The 22,309-nt window shown below is 42.2% G+C and overlaps 1 protein-coding gene across 2 annotated transcripts in view; it reads left to right on the top strand.

The window, feature by feature from the left end:
* SHANK2 (SH3 and multiple ankyrin repeat domains 2) overlaps positions 1-22,309 on the top strand; it is a 612,060-nt gene that overhangs the window by 269,238 nt on the left and 320,513 nt on the right. For both annotated transcript variants that reach the window (XM_037899997.2, XM_043548746.1), the window contains one exon: positions 3,001-3,170. In XM_037899997.2, the coding sequence (XP_037755925.1) occupies positions 3,001-3,170 (170 nt within the window). The remainder of the gene's footprint in view (positions 1-3,000; positions 3,171-22,309) is intronic.

Here is a 22,309-nt window from a genome sequence, read left to right as displayed (position 1 = left end):
AGCCTTTACTTTGAGCTTGAAGGGTAATCTTTGTTCTCTCCCCTTGCGATTTGCTAGTGGTTCACATAAAACTGTCCCTCGCTTTAGTCCAAAAAGCCCCAGTCAATTCAATGAAAGTTTTTTGTGGCTTTCTGCAACCTAAACCAAAGAAAGCAAAAAGGAATGAAAGTGAGTAGCTTGCTCCAGCCAGTCCCCCAGTAAACATACATTTTCCATAAATCAATCTTTCTGTGGCTCCATAGTGAGCACCTCTTGCTCCTGAGTGAGCTTTTTGAAGAGTTCTTCCCTTTCTCAGGAACAGCTTTCATCTCCCCGTTATCTGAAAGCCATGCCTGTTTACAGTTGTGATTAAACCCAGCTGCTCCACTTTCTTCCTCTTCTTGGATCTACATTAACACCTTCCTCTCCCTCTGTATGCAAGGAGTTTATACATCCCATCAGTGAGGGGAGGATGCCTGTGATAGTGATTGAAATGGGAAGTATTCACAAGAAAATCAGTCTATGAAAACGAAGAAAAAAAAATAGAAAAGCCTTACTCCCTCCCCTCCCCCGCGAAGAAGGGAGGTTGAATCTTTTGATAGGTATGACATAAGAGGCTAGGATGTGACCTTATGTACAATTGTCCTGACCTATTTCATCCGTCTGGTATTTTTCTTGAAATACTAACCAGCCTTCACGATTAAACTGGGATTTATTGGAATGGAAGATGCCAGCTAAGATTAAAGGAAGCAGCATCTGTAGTACTTGGTCCTAGCAATAGGGTTAAGGGAGATCCACTCTCTCAGTAGGAAAGGGGACTCTTAAATCACAGAAGTGATGATGGTTCATGTCCTAACTCATAAGGTTTGGAGGATTTATACTCTACCAGATTAGAAATCCTCTATACCATCCCATGCCAATGTTGAGTGTATAAGAATACCTGCTTTGTGTATATTGCAGGGCTGTAACTTGCACAGGATGGCTGATCTGGTCAGGACAGGGTGGCAAACCTGCTTAGTCCAGGCAATTAGGAGGTGCTGTTTAGGCCAAGGACACTCGTTATATAAGCATAGAGATTAGTGGAGATGAATAGAAGGAGATGGCTAGTGAGACCTAGGGTTACCACTACCTCTTTCACTTTAAGCAGCTGCCACAGCCTAGTGAGCTTTCACCAACAGACCTCCAGCCTGCACAGCCACTTGAAACATTAAGTGGAGTCTGTCTTTATTGGCATCAGTCCTTGGCACTAAAAGAAAAGAAGGAAAAATAAATCTAGAAAATGATCAAGTCTGAGATCAAAGGCTCCTGATAATGTGTGGTTTACTGCAGTGAAATTGATTTGGGTGGGTGGGGCAAACCCTTCCTTATTCAGAAGTTCCATTATGTTAAACTTCTTCCAAGTTTCCCTTTTTTACTTTTTGTCAACAGCTTTGTTGACACAGTCTTCATTCTTTCCTAGTGGATTATTCTCTCCCCTCCCTGTTTGTTAAAGACTGTTAATCATCATTGATATTTGTTTCCCTCATACATTAGAATGCCTACTTTCACTTTGTCTTCTTTACACCAAAAATATATTTGTGAAAGTTCACTTTGTTCCCCTTAGGCTGAGCTCGCCAGTGAAGTTTTCTGAATTATCTATATATACTAGCTCAGACAAAAATCCTGCTTGCTCTTCCTTGCCATAATGGTGTTTTTTTGTTTAAAAGGATATCTTACTCACTAAACCAAATAAAAAACCCATCCTTCTCATCCCAAGCAATTACGCAAGTATTAACTCATTCTGTTTTTTCCCCTGCCCTTATCTTTTCACTGCAAACACTGATTATTTCTGTGTATTCTTGTTTCCTTTGCATATATTCTATTTTCAGCATTTCCACGTAAGGCTTCTTGTTCCTTGCATTTATCCTTAGCAGTGGAACTGTAGCATGGTCCACCTTTTTTATGATGCCTTTTAAGATTCTTCTACCCACACTTGAATTTTACCATTTCCTCCCTGGCACCAGACATCGTTTCTCAACTATTGTAATATTTGATTTCCTAAAGGAAATGCCTTTGTGGTGATGTGATCTAGCACCAAGCTTCTTTATTTTCCACCCTTTATCAATGAATTCTTCCTTATTCAAAACAAGTAGGTAGGTGTTCATCTTTTGATCACTGATAAGAAACTTCCTCTGAAATTATACTGTATCAAACACAAAAGACATGATGCATCTTTGGGCACATTCAGAGTTGTGGTTTTGGTTCAGGCCCGTGAATGATGAGTATTCCTATAGAACTATTGTGAACACACCCAATCACAGCATTAATTGTAGATTTTAGTGGTCTAAAGTGTTCTACTTGTTTCTTTTGCAGCAATATGATGAGTGTGTATATATATATAGATAGATATATAATCTATAAAGTGTGTAAATTAAATTAGCTGAAGGGCTGGAAAACTGCATGGTTGTCTCAGTTATTGTCTTTTCACATTTTGTTTTAACAAAACTGTCATTAGTTGACCTTTTCCACTTCAAAGATTATCTAAAAAAATACTGTGTCTAGACCAGTGGTTCCCAAACTTGTTCTGCCGCTTGTGTAGGGAAAGTCGCTGGAGGGCTGGGCTGGTTTGTTTACCGGCCGCGTCCACAGGTTCGGCTAATCGCAGCTCCCAGTGGCCGCGGTTTGCTGCTCCAGGCCAATGGGAGCTGCTGGAAGCAGTGTCGGCAAGCAGCTCCCATTGGCCAGGCACAGCAAACCGCAGCCACTGGGAGCTGTGATCGGCCGAACCTGTGGACGCGGCCGGTAAACAAACTGGCCCAGCCTGCCAGGGGCGTTCCCTGCACAAGCGGCGGAACAAGTTTGGGAACCACTGGGCTAGACTAACAAACTAGTTTTGTTTTTCCAGTAATAGCTACCTTATTGCAAACTGCATACTTATTGCATATTCTCCCCGCTAAATATGTTCTGTTGTGTCATGAGAACACAACCATATTAATGTCTATTTTAAATTATAAACTAATGCTGTTTCATTGCAATCCCCAGTGCCGGTTATAATCCCAGTGCCAACAAGGATGCTATCGCTGCCTTGGATTATCAGGGTCCAAAACGCAAACTTTACAGTGCTGTACCTGGAAGACTTTTTATTGTCGTCAAGCCATATCAACCTCAAGGAGAAGGAGAGATTCATCTGCACAAAGGGGATAGGATAAAAGGTTAGCCTTTTCTCCATTAGTTCCTGAGTAACCATAGCATTTTTTTCTGATTATACACAGATCTTGTTTTTAAAGCCCTACATTTTCTCATCTATAATAGAATAATTTATTTTAGCTCATATGTTAATAGATCTATTATTTTCACTCCAGTATTTCTTTACACCAGATTTTGCTAATAATTTGTGGACTTAGTTATATTTTGTAACCAAAATGTATTCAACTACCATTTTTGTTATAAACAATTTATGCAGTGGGTGCCATTGAAATTCAAAAGTACCTGCAGTAACAATGGTATCTTCCTATACTTAGAGTAGGAGGTACAGAACTGCAGTTATTGCAGAGGAGCAAATGTTGAGTTTTAAGGACGTTGTAAGATGGTGGGCTATCTCATCAACCCAGGAAGGAAGGAATGCTGTGCCTGAGTCTGATTCAGACCTTACCTCAGGGCACAATTTATTGGTTTAAACAAAAAACTTGTAACATGAAAACAAAGCAATTCCCTTGCCCAGCATGGACTGCAGTTCCCAGAAGCTTTTTCTTTTGTCTCTCTCTGAGTCTCTGGAAGAAGGATATACTGGGTCATGTGACACTTAAATTTTTCCTGGCTGTTCTACCATGACATGAGTGGGGGGGGCACTTTAAATAGTGCTGGGGGGGGGGAAATACCTTTTAAGATAAAAGGGAAATTAATGGCTACTAGTTTGCTTGAAAGCCAAGAACATGATCCAAGTCAGGATCTAACTTATGTCTACACTGTCCTGCAGTTCAGACTGCAGGGCTGCGAACAGCTGTGCGCACCAAAGTGCTGTGCTGTAAGTACCCTGTGTGGACACCGTAAACTAAAAGGTTCCTAGAAGAGGACTATGTTAATGAGAATAGTAACCCTTCAGTTCGCACCTGCAGTGTCCACACAGGGAAGCTACAGCACAGCACTTCGGTGTGCACTGCTGTTTGCAGCCCTGTAGTCTGAACTGCAGGGCAGTGTAGACATAGTCTTAGTGTTACTTTTCAAGACAGCAGATGCATCCCAGATGTGACATGCTCAGTTTGTGGAGACGAAGGGCTGCATTGACGGCAGATTGAAAGAAGCCATTGTTCTTGCCCTCCTGGATAGTAGTATAGTGCCAGATTGGTGAAGTTGGTAAAGGTTAAAATGTGGGTAGACAGGCAGGAAACACACACACACCTTTCCCATCTGGCCCACAGATGAAAACTTGCATCACTGTGTAGGCTGTCAGTAGTACCTATCTACATGATCATTTTAGCTGGTCTATGTTTGATTCCCCCACCTCTCAGATTATTAACCATTAATCATTAAGACATAGGGGCAGATTCTCTGTATCATTCTACAATAGAACCTCAAAGATAAGAACATCAGAGTTACAGATGGAGGCGCCGAATTTGGGATTTCCCTGGGGATGCTGGACCCTGACCCTTCCCACCCACATTCCGCCCCTCCCCCACCTCTTCCTGTCCCTGCTCCTCCCCCTCCCCCTCAACACCTCCTGTTTGCCGCTGAACAGCTGATCGCAGCAGACACTGGGAGTGCGGGGGAGGAGCTGATCGGCAAAGCCCACTGGCAGGCGGGAGGCACTGGGGGCAGAGGGAGAAGCTGATCGATGGGTCTGCCAGTGGGTGCTGAACACCCACTATTTTTTTCCTGTGGGTGCTTCAACCCCCCCACCCCGACTCGGAGCCCTGCCCCTCCCCTTCCCGCCCCCCCCCCGCCCTGCGGCTTCTTCCCCAATCCCCTACTCTGCCCCCATGGCTGAAGTCCGTAATCTCTTCTTCAGAGTTACGGAACATTTCAGAGTTACAGACATCTTCCATTCCCCAGGTATCTGTAACTCTGAGGCTCTACTGTACTCCCTTCCCTTTTAGGGCAAAGGGAGTGGATACGGCCTCCAAATCTCCTACTAGGGATACTCCGGCGTGGGGGAGTTCCCAATGGCCAACAGCACAAGGGGCATATTAGGAAAGGACGTTTTAAGATGTCTATGTGGGGTGTGAGGAGCACCTGAGGACAATGCACTCCAGTTATCCCCATTTGCCAAACAACCCTTTGGACCATGGTTTCATGATCCTTTGTGGTTTAAAATAGAGAAACCTCAGGACATTTAGGGTGCACCACACTCCCACCCCCAAGTGATTATGAATATTTGATCTTAATAAAGTCATTACTGTAGCATTTCCTTCTTGTTCTGATTATTAAACATGATGGAAATACTGGAGAGCATAAATTAGGACTTAGCATAAATACATGGGAAACAGCACAATTAAAAAGTTTAAATATTTTCAACAGAAACAAAAATTTAAAGTGGAAGTGGTTAGAACTTAACATTTTAGAAAATTTTCATCAAGATGGCTGTCAGTAACACTGTTGGAGCTTTACTATTGGCTAAGGGACACATGACCCTGTGAGTTTAGACAGACATTTCTGCTACCTGTGGCCTGATAGTTTGGCTCTCCTCCTTAATCTTTAGTCTTCCCCTCTTCCTTAATCTTTAGCCTTCTCCCCTTACGTGAGCCTGACCACAGCTCTAAATGATATGCCTTCTGTATATGCCAATTTGGCTAAGACTTCGATTTGGGCTCCAGAAACTCCTTACCATCACTGCCTCTGCTTGAAGGTCAAGGGGTTCTTGTCTCTTTAGGGCTGTATCCATAAAATTACCCAATTTACATTCTACCAATCAAATAATCATGTCAAAGCAAGACCTTGTTAAAAACTGGGATTAATGACGGTGGAGCACAAACAATTTGACTGAATATCTGGCAGTTTAGCTTCTGAGAAGTGTACTAGATCAGGCTTTCTTTAGTTACAATAAAATAGAGGAAATCTTATATCTCTTAGGCTATGACTACACTACCCAGCGTTTAGCGACATGGCTGTGCCGCTACAGTTGTGCCACTAAAAGACGCTCAGTGTAGCCACTGTTTGTCGGCAGGAGAGAGCTCTCCTGCAGGCAAAAAACTTCCAACCCCAACAAGCGGCGTTAGCATTGTCGAAATGCTGTTCACACCAGCACTTGTCATCGAGAGAACTTTTGCTTTCTGTGGGATGCTTTTTTAACACCTCTGAATGACAAAAGTTTTGTCTTTCACTTGCCAGTGTAGACAAAGCCTTAGGTATTTTTTCTCTCTCTGGATATGTGCTGGTCACCTGAAATCCTCCTCTTGTCTCCTCTGCATGTCCTTATCAAGTCCCATGATCCAGGGCAGCTCTGAGGTGTTAGTGTTCCTCTCCACAGTGTTAAGTGATTGATCAGCTGTACTGTCTGGAGAAAATGAAAGACTTGGATTCCCATGCAGTGATTATTTTTCCCACTCACTCTGATAATACTTTCTTCTCGCCACATCTTTATGGCTCTAAGTTGAGTTTATGGCTCTCAGATCAGTTTGCAATTTTCCTTAACCATACTCGCCAGCCAAGGTGAGTGAACTTTTATTTGCATGTCCATTGTTTTGGCAATGGATGATATATTGTGCTTTCAGGATACCTGTTTTCAGTTTGTATCAGGGCCTCTGCCTTTCAAGCATAATGGATTTTCCTCAATATAAATTCTCATTACCTATTTTCCCTTGCTATGAAATGTACATCAACAGACCCCAGACCCTCTCTCTCAACCCCTCACTGCAAGGTGATGAAGTTGCAAGAAAAATGACAGAACAACATTAGGAGTTTGCACACTTGTGTAGGCCAAGATTATTGCATACACCAGGGGCTCCTTGCATCCCTCCATTTCCACCACCTCACAAGCTACCTGTGTACCACCCTCCCATCCCACCCCCTCTTTTTGCAGAGGCTCCCTACAACCTCTCCCCATTAGAGGTTCTGTTTGTCCCCCATTCCAGTAGCTCTGTGTGTACTCGCATTCCCACTTACCTCCATTCCCTTTTGTGCCAGGGATTTTCCCCAGCCTTCCCTCTGACTAGGGGTTCTGTGTGTCTCCCCTTCCCCCCTCACCCATTAAGCGTCCTCCAGTCTCCCACCCCCATGCCATGGGCTGTGTTCATGCCCCCCATTACTTCTTCCCAGTCTTCCATTATACTTCTTTCTGTCTGGGTAATAAGTCATTTAGGGTGTCAACATGTTGTTGGGGTTCCCCTGAAACCCCTTCCACTTGGTTCCCCAAGAACTCAGATTCCAGTCTCATCACTCAGGTTCCCTTATTTGGCATATGGTAAAGCTATGCTGAGTTGATCATATTCTAGCATAGGAGGTAGCTGTAGGGGTATGCTACACGTACAAAGTTACTCAGAAAATCTCTTTTCAAATACACATTTACGCATTACATTGCCTTTACTATACACTGCATCATGTGTTTTTTTGATTGGCTTGGTTACTTTGTAGGAACCAGTTCCTATACAGCATGCTCTGGTCCATGTATGATTTGCTCTTTACCTCATCTTTACCTTCCCGACTTAACTTATCTTGATCTTAAGTAAATGGTTACCTGTGTGATGCCCCTCTTATCTTACCTTGCTCAGATATCTTCTTTTGGCTTACCGACCCATTTATTTATCTTAGCACCAACATTTCATTTTCAGCCTAGTTACCTCCCTAATTCTGTTTTCCAAGAAATGATGCCTCCACCATGTTCAATTACTCATGTCCAGCCATGCCTATGCATGATAAACTATTGAGAAATTGATTACCTCACCCACCTTGTCTCTGTAATATCTTTCACTGGACCAACTTCCATTGGTGAAAGAGACAAGTTTTTGAGCTCTTCTTCAGAGTCTGGGAAAGGTATTCAGAATGTCACAGCTATAAGCCACAAGATGGTGTAGCATAAGAAGTTAACACATTTTCTAAGAGACCATTCAAGGTGAAGTGGAGGATGAGCTGAGGGGTGCCTCTATGCTGGAAGGTGTTAGTGGGTGTCATCAACCAGTTATTTGATCTATAGACTATTGCAGAGGTGCTTGGAGGAATTACTTGAAGCTGTGGCTGTGCCAGTCAGATAGAAGGCGCTCTATTTGTCCCCCGTTTTTCCCCTTTCGGTTTTCCAAATTCTCCCAAAATCAAAATGATTCTGTCCTTTGATGCCTAGAACATTCCCTGACATTTTGGAATTGATCCAATATGGTGTTCAAAAGTTAACACGTGACCTGCATGCATGCATACATAAAAACAAATATCAAGCTGGCTGTAAGGCCTTCACAAGCTTGGACAACAAAAGAACATACATAGTTTTCCCTATAACTGAAGGCCCCGCCATACTATTGTTATTGAGTTGAAAAAGTGACCAGCTGCTTCAGACACTGTACAAAATAGTAGGCCATATTTTCAGACAATGGCATAACAGTTTACTCATAAAACTTAATTAAAATTTAAATAAAACTAAAATTAAATGCAATTTCTGCAGTACAGAGCTGTCACTCAGCACACACAAAAACAGTTCATTGACACTTTTTGCAAATAAATTTAGGATGTATGATCTGTTTGTGTGACTTTTTATTTTTACATGAGGCATGTAAAACTTAGGGTATGTGCTTTTTATGTATCTGAAATCAAGATAAATAACAACATATAAACAGAGAAAAACATAATCTATAACTTTATGATTTTGTGGTGTGTGTTCAGTGTAAAATATTGAAATTAGAATATTTACTTTAGGATTCCTTGGGACTTCCAGTAATCAAAGTGTCTTCAGAATGCACTGTGTGCCTCTGTGCTGCAGGATACATTTTTCAGACTTGCTTGAAACCCTAACATCCCATGATAAGAACTACAATGAAAGCTGGGAGCAAGGACAATTAACTCAGGGACAGAGAGAGAACAACATGCAGAGGAGTGGGATTGGCTGGGAGTGACTCGTATAGATTAATTTAAAGGAATAAGAAGAGAACAGTTGGAAAAGCTGCAGAGGGAGGGGGTACATTTCTGAACTGAAAGGTCTTCAGTAAGGATAACTGGTAATTTCTGAGTGAGGTGTTTTTTCCCAAAGTTGGTTTGTCCTTTCTGAATAATTTGATAGGGTGGCAGCATGGATTTTTATTGGAGCATGTGACTGGAAAATAGAAGACCTGGATTCTATTCCTGACCCTGCCACTGTGTGGGCTTGAGGAAATCTCTTTACTGCTCTGTACCTCAGTTTCTCTTTCTATAAAATGGCACTATACTGCTTATTTACTGACCTTTGCAAAGAACTTTGTGATCTTCAGATTGTGAACCCTATGTAAGTGCAAAGTCTGTTTATTATATATCCAGTTACTTTATCATAAAGTACCTAGCAGTGAGGTATCATTTTCTTTTGCTAAGAAATGCATGAATGACAATAGATCAAAGTGTCTGGGACTGGAAGTGTTCAGAGAAAGCTGTGTGTGGGCCAGGTTCAAGTGAAAACTTAAACTAAATACAGTGTGGTGTATTAATAGGACGTTGCAGAGCCTAGATAAAAATATCCGCTTTATTTTTTACCCATTAGTCATACACACTGACATCATTTGTGTGTCTGCCACTCATGATACAAAAAGAGCTATGTCTAACTTATAAAAATAAACCTGATATTTCTATTTGGCCAGGTAATATCATAGAGGTTTGTTACGGAAAATATCTATTGCCTTCTGCAATGGAGAATTATTTCCTTCAGTATTTTCTATTGTTTTCTTCAGTTTGTTTAAAAATCCATCACAGTATATTTGTAAATCACACATATGTTTATATCTAACCTAGATAATATAGCCGATGCAAAATACGTTAATTACTATTACCACCACTGTATTTTTTATCTATTAAAAATGCTTCAAAATTCAGCAGCATCTATTTACAGAACCATGAATCTTAGAGAGAGATTGATGTCTCCCAAAGCTCCTTGTCTTTTGTTGGTGAAGAACTTGTAGTTTTCTGTATCACAAAAATAAGGCAATGCAGTAACATATGGGTATCCTGCATAGGGCTACCAGTGACTCAAGTCTATGCTGTTATATTTTGTTTCTAAATGGTAACAGATACTAGTGGCGGGTAGCACTCTGCATGATGGAGAGAGAGACCATTTCTGGTGACTGAAAAATACACTAAACAAAAATTCTTTATGAAAGCACATGATCTTAAACAAGCTATGAAACTGTGGGGAGTGTGAATTGTCCTTTGCCAGTGACCTTGCTTAGCTCACTTATGGATCTCCTTCACATAGGATTTATCTAACCACTTGTAAGCCCCAAGGAGATTACCTAGATTCCTGGGGCTCTGTCTGCTGGCAGCTCAGGGAGAGGCACACTGCCCCTGGTAGGGAGGGGGAGCCAAGTCAAACTCAGAGTCTGCCAGGGCAAGGGCAGTACTGGCTGTGTGGGGAGCTGGTAAGTCCCAGGCCTGCATGCAAGGTTCCCCCTGAAAACTGGCCTCTAGGGACCTGAAAGCAAGATCCCTCAGCTGGGCTTTTCCTTCTCCACTGATGATTTTGTAGAGTTTTGCTGGGAAACTTCCCGAGTTTGTAGTTTTGCTGGGAAACTTCCCCAGCCAGGCTGAGTTAGCCCTCCAGCTCCCTAGGTGAGACCAGTCACCACATGGTCAGCTCTGCTCTGCCTGCTAGTTCAGGGCTGCTGCCTGCTCTGTGTGTGTGTGTGTGTGTGTGTGGACACTGGGCTAGGAGACTACAGTTTGGATTTTAGTACAGTTGTGTAATCTGTACCTTGAGCCTTGCACCCCTTTGTGGTGAGGGGAAATCCTGGGCCTGAAGAAGCCTGATTCCTGCCTCAGGAGGATCTCTGCCAGCAGAGATCAGCCCCTCTGTAGTGACTGAGGAGTCCAGAGATATCTCTGAACCTGAGGATCATTCATGTAGTTTCTGAGTGCACCATCTTTTAGTTAGTCAGTCAGGAAATTTGTTTTGGGGACCCCCTACTTCCTGAACTGTGTCCTCAAGCCAGAGAGTAAGGGTTTGGGGATTTTATAACCTGATGCATATTAAACCTGTGGAGGGATTTACCACCTTCTCCCACTTGTGAGTCCTTTGGGCTGTACTGAACCCAGTCAGCCACACTGCTAAACCACTGCAGAGAAGAATTTTGTGGTCATAGGTCATCAAGGGCCCCAGCAAAGTACGCGTTCCAACTGGACACTAATCTTACATTTGCTACATTAAGTCAAGTGACTGGGGAAAGTCACAGGTATTAGCAGCGTAGGCACCGGTGAACCTAAAAATAGTGTTTTACCCTGTAATGTTATATTTGTCTCCTGTTTAATATAATTATTGTGTTGAATATACTGTATGTGTTTGTGTTATTTTTTGGAAGTCTCCAACTATCTGGCAAGTAAGTGGGGACTACCCTGTGGTTAGAATTTTTCTCCCAAGCTGCCCTGGTGACCCTGCCAGGAAGGAGTGAGGGGGGTGGAGGCACTGCCAAATAAATTCATAGGAAAAAATAAAGAAAATACACCCTGCACAAATCCTTCCTTGTCCTTGGATGGTACTTCTGCCACCACCAAGTGAGCTAGACAAAGATTCAGGAAAAGGACCACTTGGAGTTCCTGTTTCCCCCAAAATATCCCCCCAAGCCCCTTTACCCCCTTTCCTGGGGAGGCTTGAGACTCATATACCAACCAAATAGGACCAGACCAGACCCTTGGGTTTTTAGGACACTAAAAACCAATCAGATTCTTAAAAACAGAACTTTATTATAAAGACAAAAGTAAAAGAAGCACCTCTGTAAAATCAGGATGGAAGGTAATTTTACAGAGTAATAAGATTTAAAATATCCCGGATTCCCCTCTAGACAAAACTTTAAAGTTACAAAAAAACAGGAATAAACCTCCCTCTTAGCATAGGGAAAATTCACAAGCTAAAACAAAAGATAATCTAACGCATTTCTTTGCTTTACTTACAATTTTTTTAATCTAGATGCTTATTTCAGGTAGGGTTTTAGGATAGTTTTTTTTTTTCTGCCCTGGTCTCTCTCTGTCCCAGAGAGAACAACAAAAGACCACACAAACAAAACTTCCCCCCACAGATTTGAAAGGATCTTCTTCCCTTACAGGTAAAGGAGGGATTTTATGCTACCCTTAGCTGTATGTTTATGACAAAGCTACATTTTAAAAATCAGCAAAAGTGTATGGGCTGTACATTCTTTTCTAATCCTGCAAGGTGCTGAGTACTCTGAGCTCCCATTGGCTTCAGCTGGAGTTCATAGTGTTCAGCACCTTGCAGTCAGGCCCCAGGCATGGAATGCCCTTAAATAGCTCAAATATGCTCCAGCACTTGTTTTGTTTTTTGTTTGTCTCCTCTGATATAGATTGCAAGTTCTTCTGGACAGTGACTGTCTCCAGCTGTGTTTATACAGCACCTAGCATAATAAGGCTTTGATCTCACTTGGAGTCTTTGAGTATGTGGTGGTGGTGATTCAGGTCCATATGATAACTAGAATGTCAGTAGTTTTTAGCACTAGAAATTCTGATCAGTGCTTAACTACTTCTGGTTCAGTGTGACCTCAGCCAACTGGGCAACCCAAGCATGTAACAAACATATTCATCTATAGTGAAATCCATCTTATAACTCAGCTTGAGAAGAAAAAGATTATTGAACCCCTACTGGGTCTGAAGAAATTACTGACAGACAATACCTCTAGACAAAAAGAAAGTTGGGGTCCTGGGCTTTTGCACAAATTAGAATAGTAAATAAAATATTGACAAGAGAAGAACTACAGAAAAGCTGTTTTGTTTTTCAACAGTAATTTTCCTACTCTGCATGAGTAAATTCAGTAATCAGAGTGTTAAACTATTGGATAAGCAAACCTTAAAAGTAGAATACAGTAGAACCTCAGAGTTACGAACGCCAAAGTTACGAACTGACCAGTCAACCACACACCTCATCTGGAACCAGAAGTACACAATCAGGCAGCAGCAGACACACACACACAAAACAAGGCAAATACCGTGCAGTACTGTGTTAAATGTAAACTACTAAAAAATAAAAGGAAAGCAACATTTTTCTTCTCCATAGTAAAATTTCAAAGCTGTATTAACTCAATGTTCAGTTGTAAACTTTTGAAAGAACAACCATAACATTTTGTTCAGAGTTATGAACATTTCAGAGTTATGAACAACCTCTATTCCTGAGGTGTTTACTTTATTTACTTTACTTTAACTGAAATCCCTGATAAGAATAATTGTGACTTGTTACAAGCTAACTTACTCATTCACAAGTCAACTATACTAGAAAATGACAGAGAAAGTTGTACCCTTGCTAACTAATATCTCAGAACATTGAAACTAGAGCTGGATGAAATTTTCAGAGGAATAGTTTATTCATAGGAAAAATTCAGTTTTGGTTGATCCAAAGCTATTTGTGAATTTGACACTTTATGAATGATTATGAATTACTACTATGAATGACAATAAAAATAGTCATTGGACCAGAGAATGAGAATGACTCTGTAACCTGGTGTTTAGGGACCTGACCTGGGGTGGGGTAGAAGACCCATGTTCAAGTTGTGCTTCAATTATTTAATTATTTATAACAATTGGAACAGCTTCAGCAGGAGCTCTTGAGGGAGACCTGTCCCAGACTATCCCATAGTCCAGTGGGTAGGTCACAATGTAGGAGATGATTCAAGTTCAAATCCCTTCTCTGTAACAGGGAGAGGGAGGAAGTGAGCATAGGTCTTCTGTGTTCTTGGCTGCTTGCCTTAAAATTATAAAGGAGGCTGCCAGTGGGAAATCACTGTTCTGGATCCATTTGTTTGACCCAAAACAGATTTTTTTTTCTATTGGCTGAAAATTGTCAGTTTTTTTATTCAGCTCCCCCCCACCCCCAACACACACACATTTTGTGAAACTGCCAGTAAACAAAAAAATCGGATATTTTCCCAGCTGTAGTTGTAACAACACATGGCTATTGCGGGGTGGGAGGAGGGTGGGGGTGAGTGCTTTAATTTGTACTAACATTAACAGCTCCCTCCCACCGAGACCTTTGAAGCACCCACTGAGCTTTGTGAACTAAGCTAGTGGTATAAAACCAGCCAAGCTGTACCACCCAAGCATTCCCTTATGCCAAGGGAATCACCAGCTGGCTATTTAAACCACCTTTCTTTCATCTTTGCAGTGTTCAAGGTCAGTAAGATGGCTGGGAGTATTTAGGAAGGAGGCTTAGGGGGAGTGTAGGCAACAAATGTGAATAGTATCCAATGAGTTCAGAAAGAAGGCAGGGCCCTTAAGGTGGAGGAGTAGGTTTTTTTTTATCTGTGTTCCTAGAAGAAGGGGTTGATCCTGGAGACTCATTCTGTGACCAGGGGTAGAACTGTGGGGAGGTCTCTTTTACTGGAGACCTGAGCTGGGGCCGTGGTAAGAGTCACGAGACTAGTCTCTCATGGATGGCCTGGAGAGTGGTACCCTGGAGTAGAGGCAAATAGAAGTGGGAACAGAGTGGTGCTATTGACTCTTGACCTGGAGGCATCTGTTCCAACAGAGTGGAATGGAAAACCTGTTGTGCCTTTATGTTTACTGAGGGTTTGTTTAGAGTAGTTTTATTACAAGGGTTTTGAGGCAACTACTGCACTAGTGTACACAAATAAATTATGGCCAAAGACTATGTATCTGAGACTGTTCCTTTCATGAGGAAACTGAGGGGGGGTGCACCTGTCATGCCGCAGGAGGGTGCCTCAGCCAAGGGACAACCTATGGCAATATACTTAAAATTGGAGCTAGTGTTTTTTTGTTTTTTAACAGATGGTTTCATACTACCCACTTTAGCAGAAAGATTATAATCAGAATATATGGTATGAGTCTAGTGATCTGGTGCTGGTGAACGGCCAAGGCAGTAGTACTTAGTTACAAGATGTAAATCACTGTGCTACAATATACTGTAGATATATTCTAGACACAGTCATAGGCAACTGTAACCCTCATCTGACTTCCTGCGGAGGCTCAAAGCAAACAGTAGCACCATGAGAGTGATCCTGGGGAGAGAAGTTCACAAAAAGCTGGCCAATTTAGAATTCCTGAGCTCCCCGATTCCATTGAACTCCCTCACTGCCTTATCTTTTCCACACTGGCCCTTGGTTCTGTTGTTGGAATCTGTCTTGCCAGGCACCATGCAACTCTTCTATAATTCATAAAAGTGGATCTACCGCCCCAGTCTCTAGTATAAAGTGGGGCCATTAAGAGTGGTCCCCTCCTGATGGCAGATAGGGAAAAACTACTTTTCAGTAATAAGAACTCAGGAGAACTCAGACAGGCTGATTTAACAGACAAAGTACTTGCAGATTTCCTCAGGATTAGAGCTGGGCAAAAAAATTTCAGTGAACAAAACTTTGTTTTTTTTCTGTGCAAAGCTGAAAAAAATCAATTTCTGTTCTAAATAACCCCACCCCACCCCCCAGTTTGTCCACTGAATGATCAATTATTTGCTCACCTCCACCCAAGAAACATTTCTACTCCTTGTCTTGGAGTCTCAGGGACCTAGCAATCTTTGAGGAGACTGGGTTTGCTTCTTCCCAACTCCCCTGAATGTCTGCAGGGCTGAAGATACTTGCTCCCTGACCGCCTGCTGGCTGGCACTCCAGACTTGTCCCACTGCTCTCTAATAACACCATAACATCTTTTTGATGCTGCTTCATATAGTCAAAAGGATCTGCTTACATGGCATATCCTCTTCAACATCAGCAACAGGGAGGGAGGGTTTCTGACAGTAACAAGTAGGAAAGGGAGAGGATTGGATGGGAGCAAAATACAATCTAAAATTAGAAAATAGGACTTGAAAAACTAGAACAAAGTCAAACTAACTTGTGTTGACCTTAATTATGTAGTAGGTAAGATCTATGACTTAGGATCAACTTCAGATGAAGAGAAATATCGTGCTCCAAAACACTTGTTAATAGCCTCATTCTGTTTACTTAGTTGTATTCAAAAATAGATTGAACATTCTCATTGTTCCTTCATGCTTTGAATTTTGGGTCTGCTTAGGAGAGTAGGAAGTTGCCATTGTAACCTAAGGAGTTAGTTGTGTGAGTTAGGGACTGGCAAAAAGGAGTTTCTCCTGCTCTGGGGTCTTAGATGGCAAGGCTATTTCCTCATCCAGGTGCATGGGCAGCAGGTGGAGCCCCCCTTTGGGGAGGCTAGACCCCCCCATCCCTTCTTCCCAAGCCCCCCCATGGCAGGAGCCACAAGACCTCCACACACACATACACGCAGCTGGAGGAGCCACGGGCCAGCTGCACCTTCCCTCCTGAGACCCCAAGGGCACTGTGAGGTAAAAGCTCGTCTCTTTAGGAAGAAACTGAGCTTTTTATTTACTCCATGCAGGTTCCAGGGCGGCTGAGGAGGCAGTATGTGCTACTCAGCTTCCTGGGTTCTCCCTGGAGGGAGATTACTGATGAACCCAGGAAGCTGAGTAGCACTTACTGGCTGCTCAGCTGCCCTGAAACCTGCATGGGGCATAATAATAAGCAGAAAACTTTCTGTGCAAACCCTGCAACTGGCATCTGGTGGCTGCAGCTCTTCCAGGGGCAGGCTACACCTTCCCTGGCCTATTATACATACTGCCTATGTCCAGATGAGTATTCTTGTGGGGCTTATTAGTCACCTGGAACTCAAATTAAATGAAGACTTAACTTTGAAAAGTTCTGTCAAAAGAGTGTTTTTCTACACCCACCCCGCAATTAATTAGAATTCCATCTAGCTCCAAGAATTAAAAACCAGGACTCCATCCATGTAACCAATTAACCCCTGTGTTTATTATTACCCATTAAAAGTAATAAATCAGGAAGGCAGATTATCCAAGAAAAAGTTTTAGTATAAGGCTTCCTGGATGAGCAGAGTCTGAGTTTTGTACTTTTGGAGAGACTAGATCTATAAGGCCTTACATGGTTTTCTGCCTAGTTTGGAAAGGTTTCAACATAGTGAAGAAATGAAGACTTAAATTTTTTTCTAGTTTAATGAAAAGCACTGTTGGGTTTGCTATCCCACCACTCCCAACTATCTCCTGATCAGGGACCAATGATACCATGCTTCTTTAGTAGGAGGGCCAAGAAGCCAGTTAGCCTATTTTTATTTGTGATACTTAACCACATTTAAAACCAAATACCCAGAACTGTAAAGACTAATACATTCTACCCAATATGCTACCTACCACCTTAGCTCCTTCTCACAGACACCATATTTTCAAGCAAGCATCCTACATATAGTTCTGCCAAACTCCCCTCATTTAGTAGTTGATAACACTTTAAACGTTCATTTAATGATGATCCAAAGTGGGATTCTTAGAAATCTACTTGTGGCATTTAAGAGTCACGCTTTACCTTGAATTCATCTGTGGACTCAAAGAAACATGCCTTTTTCCACCTTGATGAGGATGGACTGGCCATTTTCAGCTGCTACTAGCATGAACATGTCAAACTTTCCCTGTGGGTGTGAAATACCCACCTGACTTATAACAAACCAAAATATAAATTCTATGTAGAAACAGAAGGATCTATGTAATTCAAAGCATCAGAGTAATAGTCCTTGTGATGGGTTCTCCCCTACCCCTTTTGGGGTGCCAGTTGGGACTTGGGTGCCACTGAGCCTGCCTGATCCACCAGCCTGGGTTCCCTTTACACTGTATTGTTGAGGCAAGCCAGCCAAGCCCTCCCTCAGGCTTCAGACTGCACTTTACCAGCACGCATACAGGTATGGGCACATCCAGCTGCAGCTATACATACAGATGCTGAGATCAGCTCTGCATGGGAAGGCTCAGCTAAGGAATTGCCCAATACTCAAGTACACTCCCCCTCTAGAGAGTAAACCCAAAATTGTACGATCTTGCGCTGCCCAGAGAACTGTAGAGCGTAAGCTCATGAAATTTGCCCTCTCCCTCAATGTGGAGAGGGATATACACAGCTTTCTGCTCCAGGTTATGATTTCCACACACACACTGGTTTTAGATAAAACAAAACAAGTTTATTAACTTACAGACGATAGATTTTAAGTGATTATAAGGGATAGGAAAGAGATCAAAGCAGATTACCCAGCAAATAAAACAAACATGCAATCTAAGCTTAATATACTAAATAAACTGGTTATAAGTTGCAAATTCTCACCCTAAATGTTGTATTAGGCAGATTGCAGAGATTCTTGAAGGCACGCTGCATTTGCTTGTAGCTTAAAACTCCAGATATTTCTTTCACAGGCCAGACAACCCTCTTGTCTGGGCTCAGCCCTTCTCCCCTAGTCCAGTCTTTTTGTTTTCAGGAGTTTCCAGCAGTCTTCTTTCTTGGGTGGTGAGCCAATGATGAACGAGCCATGATGATGTCACTCCCCTTTCTTAAATAGTTTTTGCATATGGCGGGAATCCGTTGTCTCCCAGTGTGATTCCCACCCCTGGTCAGTGGAAAAACACTCATATCATCATGGAGTCCAGACCAGGTGACTTGGTCACATGGTCCTGCAGCCATAACTCAGACGCTGTTTGCAGCATCCCCAGGAAGGCTTCCCTGGAAGGTAGGAGATTAGCAACTTCAAAGACCTATTGCTTTCCGTAATGACCCTTCCCAACCGGCCATCTGGGCTGATTGCATTCTGTCTAGTGGGCATTCCCCAGGTGTAAACACATTTGTAATAGATGCATAGACAGTATTTCTAACTTTAGATACAGAAATCATACATGCATACAAATAGGATAATTATATTCGGTAAATCATAACCTTTCCAATGATATCTCACATGCGTAATCTTGCATAAAATACATCATAGTTATGCCATAATCATATCATAACAATATCTCTATGAAGAATATGGGGGCGTAGTACCACAGTCCTGACTTACATTAATAAATACTAGCTAGGGGAAGGAGCCAGTCTTTCTCAATTGCTTGGCAGTCTACGTTCTCCTTCCTGTCAGTTAGTAAAATGAAATCAGTTTGAGATTAAGTGCTCAGAACTATCTATACAAAAAATAATTATTTGCAACAAGAGTCCTGCATTTTCATACATTTCATTATCTCTTCCATCTGACTGGAATCCCAGGCTAGCTTCCACCTTTTTTGGAAAAAAATAAAATTAAATTGATCTACAATAGTAACTTGTACTCAATCATAAAATAAATATAATATCTGTATCTCTTATTAATAAAGTTTCATCTGTCCCTTCACATGTAAAGACATACACCCTGTTTTTATACACCCTGTTTTTATGAAGATTAAAGACCATGAATCAGATTCTGCTTTGTTACACTGACGTATATATGGAGATTTCCTCAGTTCTCTCTACTGTTCTGGATTTTCATCAGTATAACTAAAAGCAGAATCTCCCCCGGTGTTTTATCAGATGAGAGGTAGTAGCTCAGGTGGAGATCTCTGCCTCTTGTCTGTTGAGCTAGTCACATAAGATTGAATATTTTTTATTATAGGAATTGTAAATATATTTTATACAGCTGGGAAGAGATTCCTCAGACTTTTATTTGTTATATGCACATGCTGTAATTATTTCCAAGAGCAAGTGGGATATATCAGCATAAATTGTTTAGTTTTTTTCTTTATAAACGGTCCACACAGTGATACTGAGTTTCTTCTGTTAATATCTTTAAAACATGAGTATGGTTTCACTTTCCCTCCCTTTTAAACACAGACCTGGGATTGTTTATGCACACAAAATATCTATGGCTTTTAGGAAGATTAAAAAAATGCATTGAAATTTAGTCAATCTCTAACTGTATATTGTATATAGCCTGAGCAAAAGTTCATACATATTCATTGTCTTCAGTGGGAGCTGAGGGTGCTCAGTCAGATGAGGGCCCTAAACCCAGATCCTGCAAATACTTAAGTATATGTAGGACTACTCGTGTATATAAAGTCGTACAGATGCTTAATTGTTTCCTTTAGGGCGCTATATCAGAGGTGGGCAAACTATCGCCCACGGGCCACATCCGGCCCGTGGGACCATCCTGCCCGGACCTTGAGCTCCTGGCCAGGGAGGCTTGACCCCGGCCCCTCCCCTGCTGTCCCTCCTCCCCTGCAGCTACGCCGCCACGCAGGCAGCGGGGCTGCAAGCTCCTGCTGCTCTGAGCGGCATGGTAAGGGGGCAGCGGTGGCAAACAGATTGGGTAGGGGGGGTTCCGGGGGGCAGTCAGGGGACAGGGAGCGGTTGGATGGGGTGGAAGTTCAGGGCGGTCAGGGGTCGGGGAACAGGGGGAGTTGGATAGGGGGCGGTTTGGGGCGGGGGGTCCTGGAAGGGGGTGGTCAGGGGACAAGGAGCAGGGCGGGTTGGATGAGTCGGGGGTTCTGAGGGGGGCAGTCAGGGGGCGGATAGGGGGCTGGGGCCAAGCTGTTTGGGGGGCACAGCCTTCCCTAACCAACCCTCCATACAGTTTCACATCCCAATGTGGCCCTTGGGCCAAAAAGTTTGCCCACCCTTCCTCTATATAGATTCAGGGGTCTGTGCTTGGGGATCCAGTTGCTGGATTGTGGGCTTAAGTTTGTACTTTTTACTTTTTAGCATGACATTTGAAATGTTCATTCTGTAAGGTCTATATATCTAAACTTTAAAAGAAATAGAATTGACAGATGAGGAACATTTTCCTATCAAGTATTTTTATTTTAATAGACATTGATAAGTAGTATCAGAAATAGCTACTATTGCATTACTGCCTTAAATCTAGGTAAACATTAATACCATATATAATTTTATACTGGCCTTCTCGGGTGTGACAACTGGAATTCCTGTTAGTATTAAAGAAAGTACTACATTTCCTGCCATGCATGGGCTTGATTCTTCATGTCACTTACATCAGTGTAAATCAAGTTGAAATTCAACTCCTCTGAACTCAGTAGAGCTGCACTTTTGCAAAATGCAGTTGCAATCAGAAACAGCATTATAGTTTTAAAGTTTCATTATTTTTCACAAGGAGTTTTGTGTGTGTGAGAGGGAGATCAAATTAATTGTCTATTTTAAGTATTTGGCATTGGTTTTGCTATTTTTGTTTAAAATGTCTACACAACCTTGTATTAATTTTTTCTTTGGAATATCTCAGGCTTCTTATTTTAGAGAGGTACTAAATGTACAGTGATTTATCTGAGCTTCTCTAAACATCAGAGTTGGAAAAATATATTTTAGTTATTTTAATTATTGAAATTCATTTACTCTAAATGTTTGATAATAGTACTGTATTTATACTGTTGTTCTGAAGTCCTCTGTCACAATCTTTGCTAAGAGATAAGAGCAATTTCAAGATGATCACCTATGCAAAGTAAATCTTTTCCTCCTCTTAGAAGAAGTTCATTCACTCCCCATTGTCATTTTCTTCCACTGTGAAAATCAGCAGAGTGTTTCAAAAGGTACCCCCATTGTGTATATTAGCTTTGGGATATGCGAGTATTCATTATATGCTTACACCATGAAATTCATATTACTTGACCCAGATTCCAAGTCTCTGGAGTTAACTGTTAAATAAAGTATTGTGCTCTTCAAATTATTGTCCCCAGGGTGCTCTGTATAAGGTATGTGCATATACCAATGCACTCTCAATTGGAGATTTTTGTCATTCGTGTCTGTGGGTATGCACCTGTGCCCTGCACTTCGTGTTTTAGTACCAGGCTACATAGGGAGAGGCAAACTTACAGCCACTCCACTTCGTTCTCAGCCACCTACAGTTTGAGCTGGAGTGTCAGGGTCTACTACATAGCACATTCATCCCTTATCTCATTTGTATTTCTCTTGTTATTGTAGTGTGCTTTGTTTAGTTTTAGTACACAGTTTGTCCTTTTGGGGGTGTCCCCCACCTTATTTTCAATTGGGGCCTACTTTGGTGTCTGTCTGTGGACTTTACTGGATTGTGCCAAAGATCCTGGCTTTCGCACCCAGCCAGACCTGCCACATGTCCTTCCCCTTCAGTGACGGACATTCACCTGGCTTCTCTGCTTTGGAGAGTCTCACATCCCCTCTAAGTACAAGATCTGATCTGGCTTCAAAAGCAGATCCAGAAAGTTGAGGGAGAACAGATTGAAACTGCTACTTATGGAGTGTTCCCTGAGACTGGCAGGGTCTGAGACATTGGCGTCAACAGCTCAGAATGCTCTGGTGACTGTGTCAGCCTTGCCTCTGGTAAGCAAAGAACATATGGAGAGCCTTCGGAGTTTTTGAAATTCTCTAATATGAAGAAGCCCTATTTCCTAGAGAGGGAGCCCAGAAGAGGGGAAAGGTCACTCTTAAAGCCAGGAACAAGGAGG

Source organism: Chelonia mydas, chromosome 6 (assembly GCF_015237465.2).
Source record: "Chelonia mydas isolate rCheMyd1 chromosome 6, rCheMyd1.pri.v2, whole genome shotgun sequence".
NCBI classification, from domain to species: domain Eukaryota; kingdom Metazoa; phylum Chordata; order Testudines; family Cheloniidae; genus Chelonia; species Chelonia mydas.
The sequence above is the reverse complement of the archived record's forward strand: the minus strand, read 5'-3'. Positions and strand labels throughout refer to the sequence as shown.